This window comes from Astatotilapia calliptera, chromosome 3, assembly GCF_964374335.1.
Source record: "Astatotilapia calliptera chromosome 3, fAstCal68.1, whole genome shotgun sequence".
Classification (NCBI taxonomy): Eukaryota; Metazoa; Chordata; class Actinopteri; order Cichliformes; family Cichlidae; genus Astatotilapia; species Astatotilapia calliptera.
The window spans coordinates 66,417,225-66,438,241 of record NC_137424.1 but is presented as its reverse complement, the minus strand read 5'-3'; the positions used below and the strand labels follow the sequence as shown (position 1 = coordinate 66,438,241).

Genomic DNA, 21,017 nt, shown 5'->3' with positions numbered 1-21,017 from the left:
TAGGAAGTGTTATGAACAGCTGATCGGATCGGCAAAGCGTGTTTCTGGAATATTATGTTTTTGTTGCTGCAAGTGCTTTTTATGCAGTTTTTGCAAAGCTTTATGTGGAAGGAAACCGTGACCTAGGACAAGCTGATGGCATAAGATGTAAGTACAACTCCTCCGGTTTCATATGCAAAAAAAATTTTTGCGCTAGCTTACGTGGTTGCAGTGCTACCGGGATTTTAAAATAGTTATGCAAAACAGAGCGTGCCCGCTCCGATCGGTTTTAAAGGGTTAAAGTACAAAACCCCACTGGAACACAAGACCACCAACTGCACGGCAAAAACAAGACACAAGTCAGAGCTCTTTGTCTCGTGGGCCGCGTGGGAAGTCAGTCAAGGCCAAGTTCACCTTCCTTTCTTCACCTGTCCTTAGCCAACTTCAACTGACTCCCTGTTATTGTCAACAAGCGGTCATACATGAATATGCAATTACAAATACACATGACAGTCTTAAGCAGGCATATCTGAGCAACAGCGTTATCTGTATTCAGTGTGTGTGTGTGGATGCATGCGTGTGTGTTTTCAGCCATACCATACATAGACATACTTCCTTATCAACCTTTCCAGTTGCACCAAACAATGTGAACTTAACAGGTGTATGAGGTATGCTGAAAGAGCAGAAACGAGCATCTCACTAAACTATAAAACAGGAACTTGCAATAGGTCATATTTCAAATGAACATTTAAAGCTGTGAAGTCTTGCACTTTAATAGAATAGAACAGTCTGTTTCCTAAAGCTATAATGGAAATTATAACGTCGAGACTGCTTCCTAGTAACAATAATAATATTAATAACAAGGTGCAATAAATACACTCTTCTTCTTTTCATAACTGAAATTAGTTTACTGTGTTGTGTTGTACGCAGTGCCGATGTGGTTTTCCAATTCCATTGTACTATTGTACTATGTATAACTGTGCAATGACAATAAAGACTTATCGTATCTTATCTTAAATAGCATGAATTCGGAGGCAATTCTTGTACGTAGGTCAAAAGTGATCATACTGTGAATTCGATAAAGGCGACTAAGCTGGGCAAGCCTTAGGTAACACTTTACATCTATGTCACATCCCAGCTGGCTCCGAGATACAGGAACAGGAAGTATGACATATGCACCATAATGATGTTTGACTAACAAATTAGGCGCCTTTATCTATAAACCGTCACTGCTTAAGTTGTCTGACCAGAAACCAAACTGATGCTGAGTGGTGCTCAAACAGGCTTAACTGAAAAACAGGAATGCAGCTCAGAAAATCAGTTCCAGTTTTGCAAGATCTCTTCAGAACAACAGTGTTTAAGACCAGTAACGCTTCACCTATTGCTTTTGTTTAAGTTTTGAAAAGAAGTGGGAAGAAGTACACACCTATGACCTTTGTTATCCGTCTCATCGGTAAATATTCATCCATCAGTAAACATTCATCCAGTCTACTTCAAGTTCAAATTTGAAGTAGAGTTCAATTGTGAACTCTTGACAGGAATGAAACAGGAAAAGAGACATTCACTGACACTAAACATTGTCTTGTTTATATTTCATGAAAACAAGATCTTTAAACTTCCTTTTTTAGTACTTTATGTTTGCGCATTGTTTTAATTTCACTGTCTTAAAGTTACATTTTCGTTTTTTATCAATGTTTTAACAGAAGAACAGAAATGTATACATTTTCCTTTGTCTCTTATAATGAGACAAACACTCTGTGACCTGAAGTCTTCAAGGATAACAAACACTGACATTTTTACATAATATAGCATCTTCCATTCATAACTTCCTGACGAAGAGTCCACTGAATTTCAGGTTAAACTGGCCTACCTTGGGAGTATGCATTGAGCCTTTCCCTGTATGATTTCTACCCATGACTACCAAGCTCTCCATGCAGAAAACACCATTAGCAAATTTGCAGATGACACAACAGTCAGTGGTTTGATCATCTATAATAATGAGATGCCATACTGGGATCACTGCTAAATCTGGCAGCTCTGAATTATCTTATCCTCAACACCCAGAAAATAAAGGAGATTGTGGCGTATTTCAGAAAGAAGCAGCGACCTGAGCGACCACGGGCAGCAAACCCTCAGCTTCATAACTCTGGTGAGAGCTCCAACATCACAGAGGCCCTCCCCTGGTCTAATCACACCTCTGCTGACATCTGCAAAGCACAACACCTCTACTTTTATTTACCCTGGGGAGAATCGGACTGTTGCAACACATCCTCAGCTTTTACCGATATACTGCAGACCGTGTTCTCACTTGCATCACAGCTTTGGTATGGTATGACAGCTGAAGTAAACAGCAACACAAGGCAAACAGATGTCGAAAGGACTGCAGAAAACAGTCATCATTGACCCATAAATGCGTCCTGTTGAAGACAACAGTGGTCTAGGTGGTAGCGCCGGTATTATTACTGATGACTCCACTCAGGAAGGCGTTTCAGGATTTTCCACTGACACACCAAAAAAGCTGATAAGCAGCTTCTGCCAAAATGGACTCTTAAAACTACAACACTTTGTTTGCACTCTGCTACTGTTACAATCACACGTTATACTCTATTGTTAATTTTTGTTTTACTAATTAACTTATGTTATATACCTAGATATTTTTTTCCTACTGGGTGATTATTTATAAGGAATCGCTGCCTATGTTTTTGTTCTTTTTATCTTCTTGAATTTTGAATCGAATACCATGCCTTGCACTTTTTAAAACAACAGCAGAGGTTATCAGGAACTTGGGTTTTTAACATCCACTGGGCTGCAAGTGACGTGTTTAAGATAAGGGCACATACATATATATATAGAAAATTCCTTGGAATTCTCACCTATCTGGCATAACCACAAGGACATTTAGGAGACATAAACATAATAAACTGAGTTAAAAATGGTTTTGTTTGTTGGTTTACATATAAAAGAAAAAAACACAGTTAAAGCAAAAAGCAGTCACCTGTTATATATCTGATCCTTCAGTTAAAGAGGAAGAACTCTGAACTCTGTTCTTTGTTAAAACATCGTCCTGGTTCACACAAATGGTTCTGGAGTCACAATTTAAACATGTTTAGGTCCTGCAGTCATACTTGTTCTGAAATAATGATAATTAAATCATCTCTTGTCTCTTGCTAGAAAGTTACAATTTGAGAAAGACAGCAATGATGATTTCTCAGGTTTTATTCTTTTGCTCGTTATGTTCAAGTGATTCGATTTGTTGTACGTGCCAGTAGAATCACATATTCAGCTGTTTGTTTGGACTGATTCCAGCTCGGATAAAACCTGCATCAACTGGCTCAACCGGTTAGACAAAACATCAGAGATATGGTGCAGAACGGTTGACAGTATCTAACGTGGACAAAATGAAAGCAAGAAACATAAAAATAAAGACATGCCTGGTGGTAGACAGGTATGGAGAGTATGACACTATCGTAGGGATGTTTTCATATCTTCCACACCCAATCAGAAGGATACACAACATTTCCGGAAGCAGTCATTTACAAAGTCTGATCAGAATGGTTCGAACTAAAGGGAAACTTACTCAATGAACCTGCACAGCAGATAGTATACCGGCATCCTGCTGAGTCTTACGCAAACAGACTGACATATTTAATGCAAAGAGGGATGACAACTCCGGGAATGGATTCAAACCTTTTCAGTGGGCATTTCTTTTTCTGAAGAGTCTTGGACGTTTTAAGAGATCTCTTCAGAACAACAGTAAGTGGTTCAAAACAGCCTCAGAAGTGACTTAGACCTGCTTTATTTCTCCCTGTTCTCACACTCAGTGGCTTTCAGCTTTATTACCTTCACCAAGAAGGTTATGTTTTTGATAGAGTTTGCATTGTGTGTAAATACAATAACTACAAAAGTTTTCAATGAATTCTGATAAAACTGTAGCGTTTCAGAGCAGGGTCGTGTTAGCAGTTCATTAAAATCTGCCCTACTCACAAAGGTGTTCAAGGTCAACTTAATTGGTTGAAAAGTATTATAGCTTGGAAAGTATGGTTCTCAAAAGTGTCATGCATATTTTCAACATATAGAAGGTAATATGGGATTTTGAAGGAGGAGATCAAAGAACAAAAAATCAAACAACAACTGCGGAATTATTCTGTTGACTGTATTTAAAAGGTACCTGGACTGTTCATTTTCAGAGACCGCTCTCAGTGCCACCTTCACTGTCTTTCTTCATGCAGGACATAAGAGAAATAAAGGCATTGCTCTAAATGATAGGCTAAAAATATGTGTTGTTCTAATTGCAGAGAAAGCATTTTGCCTCTTCCCCATCTTCAAAGACAAACAACAGACTCCACCATTTCTGGGATTCTCCCCGTTTCCCGACATACACTCAGAAGCTGTTTATGTTTATCGGCGTAAATTATAGTGTAAAACAGACATACTTGAAACAAGTGACATCAAAGCACTGTTATTTAGGATTGTGACCAACACATCAAAGAAATTCCAACAAAGCTTCTTCTAACACACACAAATCTACTTTCAATGTAAAAACAAGTAAGCCTTGTTTTGATATTGGCCTTGAAGTTTTTCCTCTTGAGTTGAGATTTTGTTGTTAGAAAACAAACTAATACTGCTGATGGTGCTCTTTCGAGTGAGTGCAGAAAGTGCTTCCTCTTCTGTGTTATGTCTAGTTGTTGTCAGGGCAGTGAATGACAATTCAGAGGTCAGGGGTCTTGAGTTCATGTTCACAGCATGAATTGAAAGATTTCTCGGTGCTTCTCAGTGTGCATCAGTGCTTGTGTGTCATATGACATAACCTTTAGGAATTGATCACATCCGCCTTGTCCAAGTAGCTTGGAAAGAAAAGTCTGGACTTCTTTAAGTTGCTTGAAGATGTTTCACCTCTCATCCGAGAAGCTTCTTCAGTTCTAAGGTCAAATGGTGGAGAGTCCCAGTTATAAGCCCTGTGGGAGTAACCCACCGAGAGGGACAATGATCCCCTAAATGATCCTCTAATTAATCACATGAGCCAAGGTGTGAAAGCGGGTGTGGGTCACAATCAGCCAAGTTTTTGGGTGAGCTCATTGTGGAACCTAGTCCCACCCTATCATGTTATTTCCTGAGGTCAGATGGCCCAGGATGTGAGTGGGCGTTGAGGCGTCTGCGAAGGGATCTCAAAGATAATCTGGGACTCTCCACCATTTGACCCTAGAACTGAAGAAGCTTCTCGGATGAGAGGTGAAACGTCTTCAAGCAACTTAAAGAAGTCCAGACACTTTTCTTTCCAAGCTTCTTAGACTACGATGACCTGGATGATTGAGAACCTTCACAGATATATCGCATCACCTTGTTTTAGTGTAAGTTATTCACACGTATTCCTTTTATCTTTCCTGTTTAATATTCTGAAAGTAAATAAACGAATGAAAAGAGGAACACTAGCTATGACACGAAATGACATATTAAATTCAGTTGGACAAGAATAATGTCTTAATGTCTTTCCAGTTTTGTTTCGTAATGATGATGTGACAATATGTATCAATAAACCAAACTACAGAATTCCAACAATTATTACAGTTGTTATTTTAATATCTGCTCTTTTATGCCAACACTAACAGGGAATTTTAGCAAAAGTAAGCACCCAGGGGCACTCAATTTTAGAATTAACCTTGCTCCATGATATTAGGAAAATAAGACTTCAAAGAACTGAACGGTAGGAACTGTAGGACATTTTGACAAGTTGTAGTTTTGGTGCTTGATAAATTTCACGACCATATATTTTGAAGTTAACCCTCTCAGGCCCAAATTAAGTTTTCTGTTGCTAATGCACAACCAAGTCCTGCAGTGGTACTTGTGAGTAAAAGAAACTCAAAAAATATGTATGTGGAGTAATCAGGTTGTTAGTTTTTAACTGTTGCAAATCTGCAATGTCTGCCTGGACAGGGTTAAAACACAGAAAAAACCCAAAAATGCTATGGAGCTTTATGGAGTACTATTGAGAGGCAAATGTTACATTCCCATTTAGTGGAAGGAGAGCAAATTATAAACACAACTTCCAAGAAATAAGATCTTCTTTAGTTTTATAAATGTGCAAAGAAATAATTAAATAATATATAAATATTTAAATAATTAGCATATCTTAAGTCAGTTTTTAAAACACATGTTATGAAACCACATTGAAAATCTGACAGGTAATGTAAAGGCAATGTAAAGGGTAATGTAACACCCTTGTCTCAATGTCACATATGCCATACATACAAAGCACAAAGCCACAATGTGTTGACATAGCAGTACAATAGATCACAAACAGAGCGTTGAGTCCTTTTCTTTTAGTACCTACTCGGATCGTCTCGCTTCTGCTCCATCTGCTGGTCCATGGACAATAAATAAATACATAAAAAATACAGGCACAGAAATAAAGCGAAAGAGAAGCTTCATCTACAACCCACAGTCAGAGAGGAAGAATTTTGTTCTTTGTTTAATAAACCTCTTCCTGGTTCACAATCAATGTGTGTGTATTGCTATGAAAGAGGTTGCCACTCCTTATAGACACACCCAGTGGTTGCTTGAACGGTGCTTAAACTGTTGGCAGGTTTGGACAGGTATTCTATAGCAAAACAGCTGACTGTACCTGTCCCGGCTGAGTGGTTCTTAAAGAGACTGACATCTTTTATTTATTTTATTTATTTATTTAAAAAAAGGGAAACAGCTGGAGTAATTTAAACTTTCTTATCTTTTAGTGGACAATTTTTTTTCATCCTGATGCTTAGAAGAGTGCTTGTGTTTTATGAGATCTCTTCAGAACAACGGTAAGTGCCTTAAATACTGACCCAGTTAGAAAAATATTAGAAAACATTAAAGGTTAATTTTGAAGATGTCGTAAAACATGCACCTTAGTATACTTACCTTTTTTTTTCTAAAGTGACAATTACAATTGCTTTAACCAGTTCAGAATTTTATACTGAAATTTGAATGTAACCAAATACACAAACACTGAGTATACATAGAATAAGTGGTGCATTGCCTGCTGATCTACATCTACACCAAGCTTTCTATTCTTAAGTCCAATTGTCTAACATTGTTCTCTAAATTAGTTTAATGTGTCTCCAGGCTCTTCTCTTGATTCCTGGGTGTGTTTGCATCTTCTTAAAACATGGACAAAAAGGAAGGTGAGAAGCTCAACACATAATAATTCACACAGAACACAAATTCACATTTTTAAAGTGCAATATTGAGTCATTTGCATCAAACCTGAAAAAAAAAATTCCGGTATTTGAAAACCTAAAATGTTTCAGAGCGTTTACTTTCTGTATAAATTTTGTCGTTTCTGTTCTTCACAGGTGCACATCAGGTATTCAGTGATGTTGCATCACTGATGGCCCTTGCTGGTGATAAATGTGTGTTTTGTCAAAAGAAAGAACGTGCAAACAAGGATCACCTTCACAAAAAGCATCTCAAAGATGGAATTTATTTTTTGGAAAAAAAACAAGGTAAGGACTAGATGTACGTGTAAACAAAGTGGACTTGGGGATTACTACACACTACACTATTCTTCAATTTAGTATTTAAATGTTTGTCTTGGTTATTAGTTTGTCATTATTTAAATCAGTTTATAATTCCCCTGATTTTCTCGAGGCATATTTGTTTATTTGGCTTAATTTGTTTGCTGTTAGTAATCTGCTTGTGTTCCTTTTTAGTCTTCTCTTAAGAAAAAAGGGACACGAGTATTAACAGTGCTATTTCTAAATCATATGCCAGGTATTATAGGTGCACAGCTGTGTAAATATGAATTGTGGTGTATAAAAAGTTACAGAGTCCAATGATGTGTGTTTAGTCTAGTTTAATTATTTGTAGGTCTGCCCCACATGGATAAACCCACGTAATCTCATTCTGCTCTTATTATTTGCATGTCTCTTTTCGAAGTCTAGTCTAGTGTGTGTATGTGTGTCTCCAGAAAAAAAATCTTTTGGCCAATTTGGATGTTTGTCATGCTGTGTGTGATAAAATATGTGTATTAGTTTATGTGCGTTGCTCAAAATAATTAAAGAAATATGTATCAGAGTAGAGCCCTTAGTTGATTATTTTCAGTGCCATTAAAATGTTGTGCCAGCCTTTCATTCCTAACATATTGCCTAGTCCATATCAGTGCAAATATCCAGTATGAATACTTTTTCTTTTCAACTGGCTTTTTTGGTCCCTGGATTGCCAGTATGCCTTTCTCCCCAAGGTGTCACTGACTAGGTGACTTTGTATTAACCATTTCATGTACTGAAAAGCATTTACTCGCTTGTTTTTCAGAGAAATTTGTGGTGGCCTGCTATTGCAAGGATGTCAAAGGAGCAAAGAGAAGCCATTATCATTGTCCGTTGTGTAACTTTGCAATTTTAACACGATCTTCTATCTTCTCGAAACATTTAAAAGACAGACATGGTAAGAGTTCTGCTATGGCATCCGCAAATATCCACAGATCTTCTCAGCATATAACTACCAAGAAGGGGGAGAATAGCTGTCTTTTAGTGAAGATGCACGACATCATTAAAGCATGTTCTTTTTTATAGAGGTCTTTAAAGTTAAATTTACACGAAAAGACATCCATATTATTATACCAATATATAACATACTTTGTGCCTTATTTTTTCAATTTCTTTATTCTGCAGGTATCAAATCAAGCAAAAAACAAGGTAATTTAACACTATTTTATTTTATGATCATACTGTTATACTTTGATATACAGATAGATAGATAACAGTGATGCAATTACCTCACTGTCATAGTTGTTCCCCATCTTTGAACCCACTCTTGTGCCTATACCTTGAAAAAAGCAACATCAGTTCATGGCAATAATTTATTTTCAGAATGAAACAAAAGCATCTTTATTAGATTTTAGAATGATGTGATTAACAGCTGTTTTTTTTTTTTTTTTTTTTGCATAGAAACCCCAAGCTCTTTAAAAAGAAAGGCTGAAAACATTAGTGATGATTCCCCAGAGGACTCAGATTCAAAGCCTGAACAATTTTTATGCACCCCCTGCACAGCTATGATGAGTAAACAGCCACACATAAAAAGACCCATCAGAGAAGTACATCACCTGGACTCTGCACCGATGACATGTATTGATGTTATAAATGGCATTTATGTCACACCAGAACACACAGAAACACAACACAGTCCAGCTTTTCCAATTCACGTCATGAAGTCTGCTAATCCACCACAAATAGACTGTGAGGTTGAGAAGTGTCGCAGGTTCATGCAGATGGCTCGATTTTCGGGAAATCCGGGAAAAGAATGTGTTCATTTAGAAAGAACAAAAAATGCCAAGCCATATGTTAAGCCAGCAGTCCTTACATCAAAATCACTTCAGGACATGTTGAGCAGAGGGCTAATGTCATCTGAGTGGGGCGCAAAATGTGAGGCACTCGACAGTGCTGCCAAACAATGTGGTGTTGATAGCGTATTTCCTGTGTGTTATGAAGATCAGGGGCCCTCACAACAGTGGTATTTTTTCTCAGTTTTTACAAATGAAACTGACCACTGGTGTCAGTTCCAGAGGACAAGGGTGACATTTGATTCAGTAACTAGAAAATGGAATTGCCAGTGTCAGGGAACAGAACGATCTCAGCAATGTATCCACGTAATGATGGGAATGTGGTGGATTTTCCAGGAGACATCAGAGAACAGCATTATTAGTGAGACATCAAAAAATATATCCACAGCAAAAATATGTAGGATGACAGAATATATTTACACCAAAAAGCGTATTCCACGTCCGAAGGACCTGAAGTTAGGCACTCAAGAGGAAAAACCACCGCCATCTTTTGTTCCTTGGGAAAACACCTGTCCCTACTGTCCAGGGCCGACCCCTCCTCAGCTTAACGCCCCAAAAGTTATCACCAACCAAGCTGTGATATATGGTCTTAGCAATTTCCACAAAGGTAAGTCACAAGGTAAGTGTTATGTGTATGCCTTTGGCATACAACTATCTTCAACCTATTACAAAGTACTTTTCTTTAATTATCAGGTGTCTCCGTTGCTATGAAAGAGTGCCCACGGTGTGCTAACACTGTGAGATTTCAGGAGTATTCCTCTGGTTTCCACAATTTTAACAACCACATCTTATTAACACTACCTCTATGTGAACTCCTGCTGTCAGGTTTGGAGGTAAGCCAACTAACAATGAATTGTGGAACCACTATTTGGAAAGTGCATTAAGGAAGTTTATTACAAATAACAACAATAACAAAACATATCCATATTTTGAGAAAATTAATCTCAACATGTTTGGACATTGAAAGCCAATTCTATATGTTGTTTAATTGCAGAACAAGACAACCAGTGGACGTATGCTGGACACTCTGTCAGTACTTAATGACAATCGCTACCACCACCAAATGGTGAAGAAGGCATTCCACCACTTTTTGTCATTATCAGACTTTGACTTCAACTTCTTTTGCTACCAGTGTGGACACCACCCAGCTGTGGTTGTGGCAGATGGCAACTGGAAACTAGGCTTTGATGTACCTCGTAAGGACAATGTCTTTTCTCTTGGAAATGTGTAAACTACTAAATTTCGGTGAAGAATTTGGTAAAACTGCATTGTTAACTGTGTTTAATTTCATTTGAAGTTGGATCATTTGAAAGGCCAGATCCAGATACCATATCTGACAAGGATCTTGAAGTGGATATCGTCAAGGCATGGACAGATCTGGACAAATCACTCATAGCAGAAGGCCTTATAGCAGGTTTGTTATAGTGTGAGAACTTTACACAACAATAGTTTTAGGACCGTCTAGAATTATAAAGCACAACACTGTCTCTATTATGAATATTTGTACAAATCAAAAGACTGTGTCTTCCAAATAGGAACATCTGTTGCAAACCCATACTGCAAATCTGTTCACCAGTCTACTATGGCACCATGGATGGGAAAGCACACTAGATTGAGGGATATCCTTCCAAAAACTGAGATTAAAAAGGCACTGAAAGAAAAAAATGATCAGAACAAACATTCACCAGAACAAATAATTGAAGACATAATACTTCAAACCACTGACTCAGAGAAGGTAAAACTAATCAAATTTCTATTTGTTGTTTTTTTTAACATTTACTTTTGTCATTGTTACTGTGGATCTTTCTTTTTATAGAACCAGAAAAAAGAATCCCAGAATGCACTGGGTATGATTAATGGATTCAAGGAACTACACCCAAAACTTTCCAAGAAACTTCAAAAAACAGGTGATGAGTTTTTTTTTCTCTTTGAACATCCTCAAATTTTTAAAAAAGTACTTTTGACATATAATTTTTTGTAATTTATATATTTTTTAGGTGGTGTACTTCATTTCTCCTGTGTCCATGGTGTTGTTTATTATATCAATTTTCTTTTCTGGATGGAGTCAGCAAGGGACCATGCAGATGGCTTGCTAAGTTTTAAGCACATTCCAACCTGTTACATTTCTGACATGGCCGGTGAGGTTGCCAGCCACACTAATGACCAAACTAATCAGATGTTTTTTAAGCCACACGATGGAAGACTTTGTGCACCAACCACAGATAATCTAAAACTAGCAACCAAAAATGAACTAAAGGTTGAAATGCAATGGGTGAAGAACCTCAGATTTCCATTACCAGTGAAGTTACAGCAAAATATAAATGGAACACCAGCAGTACATCCAATCACAAGGACATCTGACAGGTATTCACTGTATGATCAATTCCACCAAATAAATCCAAGACATCCAGAAGATAATTTAAGAAGCCTTGTCATCTGCCCAACACTTCGACGAGAGGTCAACTCTGCAGTAGCAAAACAGTTCAATCAAGAGCTTGAATCCATTTGGCAATCTTTGTGCCAAATGAATGAATCCCACTTCAAACAGACTGTGAGAGTGTTGATTGAACTACACAATGAAAAAATTAACAGGACATTTAAGGCTGAGATGGAGGCTTTGGGCAACACACAATTGTCTGTTGGACTGCATGGGATGTTGGGATTTCATACTGCTGGTAGGTTTGACTGATATATGATATAATAATAACTCATAAAAATATCACAGTTTTGTAAGCACAGGTGTCTTTGGCTGGGAAGGTAGAGGATGTCATCTACTAGTGAGAAGGCTATTGTGTTATTCCCCGGCTCCCTCAGTCAATGGTGTTGGTTTTTTGTGTTAGTGTGTTTGGGGAAAAAAATTGTATGAATTTTTGAGTTCGAGCCTTGTAGTAAGCAAACAGTTTGAGTGCTTGAAAAACATGAAATGCGTTGTTTAGACGATAGATCATTGCTCAGTTTTGTTTTGTTTTTTAGAAGGGGAGGAACACAGTGTGTTGAAATCCTCATCCATATCACAATTATATGCCACAAGTGATGATGAGAAGGTAAAAAAAACCCTCGTATTGCACTTTGATGTTGACATACAGAACATTATTAAAGTTCTTAAGAGTTAGTATGCTATCTTTCTGTGCGCATAAAGGAGAAACTCAATCAGCTACTCTCTGGATCCCGTGATGAAACTCAAGCCCTGGCTTATGTTTCACGAAGATTTCCAGTCTCAATAAAAGACATTAGCAGCGTTTGCCCACTAGACTTGTTGCTTCAGTCATCATTGTCATCGCCGTGGTTGACAGATGATGTAAGTGCTGAAAAATAAAATTGTTTTTGTTTTTTACCACAATTAAGAGCTTTGTTTGTTAAGAAATCATCTGCCAGCCACAAATCTTGTTTTCGTAAACATTCCAGGCTGTTAACTATCGGGTGGGGCAGCTCGCTCAAGAAAACAAGGTGACTCATTTTCATTTGTTTCCTTTATGATATTTTCATTGGTCAATGAGTATTTATGAAATGCTTAATGAGATGTTCTATTTGACAGTGTGGTGCTTTAGGCACCTTTGATTTCACTTTGTGGCACCGGGAATGGACCGAATCTGGAGCAGTCAGTGATGAAGTTGCCAAATGCATTCCGGTAGGTCCTTTTTGCATAATTAAAAACATAAAAACAATAAATAAATAAAAAATCCCAAACATAAATTTACAAAAACAATATTGCTTTTTACATGCTACATGACCCGTGTGCACCTACAACTGTTACGTTTGTGCTACAGGACTCAGGAAAGATATTCCTTCCCAGAATTGTGGGTCATTCTTCACCAGAGACAGGCAACCATTTCATCCTTTGGGTGAGCCAAAACATTTTAGGAAAGAGATTTCAGCCTATAACATTTACTCTTTTTATATTTTTCTGAGCATTTAAGATTATATATGTTTGTAGGTGTTTGACTTCAAAGCCAAACAGATTAGAATATACGACTCACTGATGACTTCCAGCAGCATCAGTGATGATGACATGGACCTGCTCAGGTAAAAGGAGATTTTGTGCTACAGTTTTAGTTTGCAGGTAAATGAATGCGATACTGATGGAGCTGAACTGCTGCCACTCTCTTTTTTAGAAACGTCTTCAGGTTTTCTGGTGGGCTTCAAGGTTGGACAGTCAAATATCCTCCACAGTGGAAGCAGGAGGACTCCGTTAATTGTGGTGTTTTTGTGTGTTCAGTGAGTTTGCTGTCCTGGGAGCTGCTACTTTTGCATGATTTATTGGTTGCTCACGTGTTGGGTCATCATTGTTAATTTTATTTCAAACTAGGCTGCAGAAAATGAAGTCCTACATCACAAGGTCACTGATGATGCTCTGACCCTTAGTGAGTGCAGGATTCTTCGTCTGCACCACGCTACACAAATGCTGAAAAATGTGAAAGCTGAGGTTAGAGAAATAGATATCTGAGTATAACAAAATCTTTACTGGTAGTATATGAAATATTGTGTGATAATATTAAGGGTTTTGTTATTTAGGATTTCCCACCGACTATGGAAGACATGTTGAAGATTCGACAGAAAGAAATGGAAATACAAGAAGCTGGAGTTGAACAGACCGACTCAGGGATTCATTGCATGGCCATGCAAATAAAGGCATGCTTGTTCCAGAGAGTGACTGGGAAAACCAGGTGTGCATAACAACACTGACAACTAAACATTATTTATGTATCAAACATTTCAGAATGAAAGTTATTCTTTTTTTTAAAACATGGTAGAAATTTAAAATTCACTTTGATTTTCTACAGTGTTTTTCATGACCACAGAAATCAATGTATGTGGCTACTGTGCACTGTCTGCAAAAAATGTCTGCATTTTGAGTGTGCTGGTGTGGAGGGAGACTCGAAAGACTGGGAATCAAAGGGTTTTGTTTGCGGATGCAACCTTACAACTAATGTGTAAGAAACTCTTGATTTGAATATCAGTTACTGTCATACTGTTGTTGTAAGTTTACATATGGTCATCATAAGCATTAACATTTAATTTTGTGTAATTTTGTGGTTTGGTAATGATTTCTTTAAACTATTCTTTTTCCAGGGTGGAATGATTGCATCACAAATATCTTGAATGACTTGTAGTGCACAATTTTTATTTTAGATTTTCTCTGGTCCACAGAGTCAAAATTGTACATAAGGGCTCAAATATAGACATATACTAAAGTGTTTAAACAAGTGGTTGTCAAGGTTCTATGATGCTATTTACCTTGTCAAGGCTAAGGCCTATTACCTTCTCATTTCTGATCACCCAAAAGTAATTTATTTGACAGCACTTATTGGACTGACCAATACTCCGAATAATGAGAAAGTCTAAGTGAAGATATGAGAAGGAGAATTGTAAATTTACACAACTTGCGAAGGTCTTTTAAAATGGAGTCCCTGCTAGGGCCGTAACACTGAGCTATTTAGGAAAAAATGTGTTTGGAGGACTAAAAAGCCAAAAACCAAGAACATTATGCCAAAGGTCAAGCATTGTGGCCAAAAACACATCACAACTCATTTTGGAATACATAAAACAGTCTAATATTAAGCTTTTGGAATGGCCTCCCTAAATCCTCAAACTTAAATTTTTTGGACTATGCTAAAGAGCTGGGTAAAGAGCTCCAAGCAAAGTCATTAGGCTTAAGAACTCTACTAATTTTTCCAATACTCAAATATCAAGTCAGAATTTTGATTCTGTGCGGCTAAAAGAAAATACCAAAATAAATTCAAACTAGTGCACCCAATTTTTGTATTTGTTGAAACAACTGTAACCCACATAATTTCCTTAAGGATCAATAAAGTATTATCATTAAGATTATTTTGTATGATTATTTTACCCTGGAAGCAGAACAGTTAAAAAAAAAATCTTTAGAATCCACAAATTACCATGACAACCATAAGTGTAGGTAAACATCTGACCTGTACAGTATAAAGATTTAAATACAAATGTTGCAGATTGTGGTTAATTTAAGGCTCATGGGCAATGCTTTTGTCTCAAACAGAGGTGACATGCTGGAGGCTGTTACAGTTACAGAAATCCTTTCAGATGAAGAAATTAAGGTGATTTAATGCATTCTAACGTTTCTTCACTAACCTGTATGTCATGTTATCAGCTACCATACATTTAAATCACATTTTATATTCTAATATTACAGGATTTGGAAAGAAAACTGCAGAGTGGACTTGTTCTCTCCAATCGGATGTATCTGTGGAATCACAGAGAATTTGATCCTGAACTTCGCAAACATTACAGTGAACATTTTACTTTATTCAGTGACATAAAGGTATGTATATTCAGTGTTTATGATCTTATTCACACTTACAACTTGAGTTTAGCATCCATAGTAATCTGTAGTTTTTCACTCAAGTATGTTTACATAACCTAAACATTTCAGGATCTTTACATTAAAAAATATAAAGTGTCTTGAAGCAACTGTTGTTGTGATTTGGTTCTATATGCATAAAAACTGAACTGCAGTGCACTGAACAGAAACAAATTCAAAAAAACAGATTTTATATCATGCCCTTCAACTATTAATCTGCAAAAAGTCTACCCAACATTTGCCCCCCCTCAGCTGGGGCCTCTAGCCCTGCTGCGACAGTAAACAGAATATGTAGTTAAATAAGTGGATGGATGAATGTATCCATATCAGGATTAACATAACTAATAAGCCAAAACTCTAACTGCGTGGCAACATCTGCATAATAACACTGAAATAAGCCATTCTAAGGCTTAGTAATGGGATGGTAATACTACAAAAATATATAGTTTTATATTCATTTTACTACCATGTATTTTAAATGACTTTAAGACACTTTGTGACAATTGTTTATTGTTTTTTACATTTATTTCATTAGTTCTATACATTGCACTATACAAGCAAATTTTACTTTTACTTGGTGATGGTGGCAAGAAAAACTTTGTTGGACATTTTCTTAACCAGTAAATTGTGTCACGGCGGGGTGTGTAGATGAGGTAGACCCAAAAGCAGACACGGTGGAGACACAACTAAGTTTCCAAAAATAAAGTGAGCCTTTATTGTGGCTGATGGCATGAGAATAACACTAGAGACACACCGAAACTGGGAAAACTAAGGGGACTAAGAACACTGTGTAAATTAAAAGACTATGACACTCTGTGAAAACAACTATGAAAAACTATGAACACAGAGTATCTAGGAATGCTATGAAACACAGTGAAATGAGGGAAAACTATGTCAGACAACCTGACAAAGAACAGTAAGAGACAAAGGACTTAAACATGCACATAAGGTGATCAGGGGGAGTGGAGACACGTGAGGAAACAGCTGACGAGGATGAACATAATGATGCACAGGAAATGTAAACCAAAAACAAAAAGACATGAAAACTGGACTTTTACAATAAACAAGAAAACTTGACAACATTAATCAGGCAGGCAAGAAACATGACCAATAATACATTTAGCTCTGTGGGAGTGGGAGCATATTCGAGCTGACAGTGACAGTGCACCAGACATGCAACCTGTGTCCTATGCTTTTACCCCATGTCTTCTGTCCTTTTTGGTATTCCAGACAGAAGAAATGATCCAAAGACTTGAAAGAATTCTGTCAACGCCAGTGGAGGAGCAGCTATACCTTAGAGAGGTCATTTTGCCAGAGGTGAGCCGAGAACAAAAAAGATCAAAGATTGAAAAAATGTTGTAGATATTCTGAACGAATGATATGTGTCAGAAACAGACAAGCATAATTTAGGACATGTGGTTTTTACTATAATTAATTTCTTGAACGGAGAATGAAAACTGCAGAACTTCAAGTGAACATCTATACAAGAAATACAGCTTAAAGGTGGTAACTTTAACTTTATTGTTGTTAAGGTTTTGATTCGATGGTTGCAAAGCAGCGGGAAAATGTGCAGATACCAAGCTGAATCTATACTTCTGAAGGGCACATCTTACAAAGGCATGGAAATGTAAGTTCCATTGTTTACATTGTAGGTTTACTCACAGTTTAATCTGATTTTGCTGACTGAGTGTGGCAAAGGATAATTACTCACGTTTGTATTTTTGTTTTTTCTTAATCAGTACAAGAGAGACAACAGCTGGTGATTCTGGACAAATAGAAGATGTAAGAGAAAACACACACAGACACACTAAAAATTACATAGCAAAACACTTTGTATAAAAATCTACACTCGAGTGTCCTTGTGTGTGAGTTTCAACTTGCAAGTTAAAAAAAGAGGAAGGCAAAGTCTGTGATGTACGAGCATTGTTTTGTATTTTACATGTAATAGTATTAATACTGTCAACACTTTGTCTTTTTTTTCTGCAGGAAAACACTTTTCAAAGTGACTGCAAAGCTGCGGCTGCTTTTTGCTACAACAAGGACTTGGATGGAAAAATTGACCTTCATGAGGTCAAATTGGAAGAAGAAGAAACCCTGCATGACATGCAGATCCAGGAGGGTGGTCACCATGACGATTCCCAAGGAGAAAATGTCACATTTGTATATCAAAAAAGCGATGACAGTGACAGCGCTGAGACAGAACTTACAATTTCTAAAGAAATCTTAGCCATGTTCAAGAAAGAAAATGAAATTCCTGACCTTAACCTTTCAGGCCCTAACTTTATAAGTACTTGATTTCTGGTTTATGTTTGTTTCTCTTCAGTCTGTCTTTTGGGTGGCTGTGGCTCAGGAGGTTAACCAGGTCACCAACTAATCAGGTTTTTGGTTTAATCCTCATCTGCTGCAGTCCTGCATGCCAAATATCCTGGGGCAAGATAGTAACCCCAAGTTGCTTTTATATGAATGTGAAAGCATGTGCATGTAAGATAGAATACACTTACATAGGAAAAGCATTTTTAACAAGTGTATGGATGAAGTAAATTGTGCAAAATCATTTTAAATGCTCAGACTTGAAGAACTAGTCCATTTACCAGTCAGTGTCCATTTGTCTACCTCTGATTCCTGAGTGCCCTGTCTGTGTCTGGCCTTAATGCTCTGTCTACGTGAATACCTTTGTTGTACCTTATCCCTGTATTTTCTCCCTTCCTGTTCCCAGGCTCATCTCTCTGTCTTTTCCTCGGTGTCTTTGTCATGCCTACGAAACAGACATTTCAACACTGTGTTAAGCTTCTGGAGCACAGATGTTTTGAAACACTGCTCCAAAGCCTGGTTCAAAGCACACAGGGCACATGACTGCAACTAAATGAAGTGTTGGTACTGCAGTTTCGGCAGGTGTTTTACCTGCTGCTTCGAAGCATAGCCAGTCACAAGGATTCACATTTTTCTATTAACCAGAGTCTTTAGGACTTGTATTTATTGAATTAATGCTTATGATACAACTGTGAATGCATGAAACAAAATGTTGCACTCTCTCATTATTATTTTTGCTGTGGACTGTAAAGACCAAAATAGACTATCCACTCACTGAAACACTGGAATTCAAAGTGTAATTAAACAAACATTATTTAAATAGATAGAAATAATATATAAACATTTTACTTTAATGATTACTGGCACATAGATGAGAGAAAGCTAGAGACAGAGACTGGTGGGTGGGCTTCATCCCCTCCCATCAGCAGAGCAGCTCTAGTTTTTTCTACTTTCTGATGTTCGACACACATAAAGAATATATTTATAAATTAAAAAAAAATGCTAAACAAACACATTTATCAATTACAGGGGATGTATTTCTTAACATTTTTTATGACAAATGTTTTTTTTCTTTTCTCACTGATGCTCCATTTGTTAATACCTCAAAAACAACAGGAGTAATGCAGTTTCACTGTAGCCTAAACTCCAACCTCACCATAAACATCATGCCAGTGTTACAAAACACACAGCAACCAAAGCAGTGTGAACTTCATGCTATTTCTTTTCTAGCATATACATTGTGTTGACATAGAGATATTCATGTATTTAAGCTCACAAATTAGTATGAGTGTGGGTGTTGTGTGTATATACTGTCTACATCCCCCTCACTGTATTTACAGTTTCTGTCTGTCAGTTTTCCTCTTAGATGATTTGATCTGTATTGATCTTTTTTTCCCAGCATTTAGTCAATAAAGCTGTTTTCTTTTTAAAATTTAATTCTGTTAATATCGTTAATATCGTTAATATTCTGTTAATATCCTTGGGCAAGACACTTCACCTACCGCCTACTGGTGTTGGCCAGAGGGGCCGATGGCGCGATATGGCAGCCTCGCTTCTGTCTGTCAGTTTGAATGAAAACACACGCTGTTGTGACAGTGATGTACACTGTCTTGTTGGTATATGTATGATTTCTATACATTTTACATCAGATAAAAACTTTGGTCCCTGTTAATGCCCTACCTGGCCCCCTGGCAAAACTTTGCTAGACCCGCCCCTGCACAGTTACCAGCTGTCAGCTACATAGAAAAGGATCCTGGTGTTATTTGTCAGAAACAGTTCATAACTTCCCTTCAACTCATTCATGTCACCTACTGTACATCATCAACAAAAGAGTCAGAGAAACTGAAGATGTCTTTGTGTGTAAGCGACTAGGGTGAAGACATTCATTAGATTTCCATGGTCTTCGAGCCCTGAGAACAAACTGCATCACTCATCTGATTGTATCTCTAACATTACTAAATGGCCCAGGAATACTTCCGGAAATCTCTGTAGGTTAACACAATCCACTGTGCCACCTGCAGATGCCAACTAAAGCTCTATGATGCATATTTAAACATAGTCCAGAAGTGCCGTCATGTCTTGTGGGTAAAGACTCATTTGAAATGAACTGTTTCATAGTGGGCAGGTGTTCTTTGCTCATAATGGTCCAAATATACATTATTTTTGGTAATCATGGACGCTGCTTTCCCGGTGCTAAAACGGAGGATGACTTTCCAGTGTGTTATCAGCGCTTAGTTTAAAAGCCAGCATCTCTTATGGTATGAAGGTGCGTAAGCGCAGTAAGGGCAGCTTGCATGTTTTAGAAGGAACTATGAATGCTGAAAGGTTTATAAAGCTTTTAGAGCAACATATGCTGCAGTCCAGATTACTTCTGTTCTTAGTTGCCTAAAACATGTCTTATAGGAGCCACTGTAGCTGCGATTATACACTTGAATTGGAAAGAAAGTTCAGCACACCCAGGGCATCTTTGCCTTATCTGGATTCTCTTACCCTAACAGTGGTGATCGGGATAAATGATCACACAAAGCTGATTATCAGCTCTCTAAGTTAACCCAGGGTTTACTCATTCACGTAAGGAATGAATTTGGAAATCTCTGGCCAACTAATGTACCAGCAGCCTAGTGACTGATTTTACCAAGGCAGAGTAAATAATAATATAGGAAAACATGAAGAGGTTACAAATACAAAATACAAGTAACACAACTGCTGTGGATAAGCCTGTGGTGTGAGAGGAAAAGCAGTGTAGCACTTATCAATATCAAAACTTTATCATTAAGACATAGGAGAGTCAGAGTTATAATAAAGTATAATAGTATTCTATTAGTTTAATATTAAAATACCATAAAACTATTTTAGTTTTATATATAAATGACCCACACGCTGCAGTGTGATTGCAAACTCTTTACTTTCAGTGTGCTTTTTCAACAAGTTTGTGCTTTTCAGGAGCAGCTTTTCAGCTCCTCATCTCTTAGCAGTGCCTTCCTACTGCTGCTCCTGCTTCTCTATGCTTTCGGTGGCTACTCAGGCATGATTAGTGCTCCACCCGTCCCCTGCAGCAGAGCAACTAACCACACCCCACTA

General features: G+C 37.5%; 2 protein-coding genes across 4 annotated transcripts in view; one reads left to right on the top strand and one right to left on the bottom strand.

The window, feature by feature from the left end:
• LOC145425605 (low affinity immunoglobulin gamma Fc region receptor II-like) overlaps positions 1-21,017 on the bottom strand; it is a 137,008-nt gene that overhangs the window by 68,603 nt on the left and 47,388 nt on the right. The window lies entirely within an intron of this gene.
• On the top strand, positions 2,968-19,373 carry LOC113019515 (uncharacterized). Of its 3 annotated transcripts, none has more exons than XM_080298791.1 (29): positions 2,968-3,732; positions 6,708-6,776; positions 7,078-7,136; positions 7,308-7,457; positions 8,266-8,397; positions 8,625-8,648; positions 8,901-9,899; positions 9,986-10,125; positions 10,287-10,488; positions 10,590-10,706; positions 10,828-11,027; positions 11,109-11,199; positions 11,290-11,967; positions 12,266-12,336; positions 12,432-12,590; positions 12,698-12,739; positions 12,828-12,920; positions 13,060-13,134; positions 13,227-13,315; positions 13,405-13,507; positions 13,599-13,715; positions 13,805-13,956; positions 14,092-14,223; positions 15,306-15,363; positions 15,459-15,587; positions 16,857-16,943; positions 17,159-17,253; positions 17,366-17,408; positions 17,613-19,373. In XM_080298791.1, the coding sequence occupies exons 3-29, from the start codon at positions 7,121-7,123 to the stop codon at positions 17,919-17,921; spliced, it is 4,503 nt and encodes a 1,500-aa protein (XP_080154917.1). In that variant the 5' UTR covers positions 2,968-3,732; positions 6,708-6,776; positions 7,078-7,120; the 3' UTR covers positions 17,922-19,373. The 3 variants fall into 3 exon arrangements, with proteins under 3 accessions (XP_080154917.1, XP_080154916.1, XP_080154918.1); XM_080298790.1 differs by having other exon boundaries at positions 2,969-3,732; positions 14,074-14,223; XM_080298792.1 differs by lacking the exons at positions 2,968-3,732; positions 6,708-6,776; positions 7,078-7,136; ... (1 more) ...; positions 8,266-8,397; positions 8,625-8,648 and having other exon boundaries at positions 8,697-9,899; positions 14,074-14,223.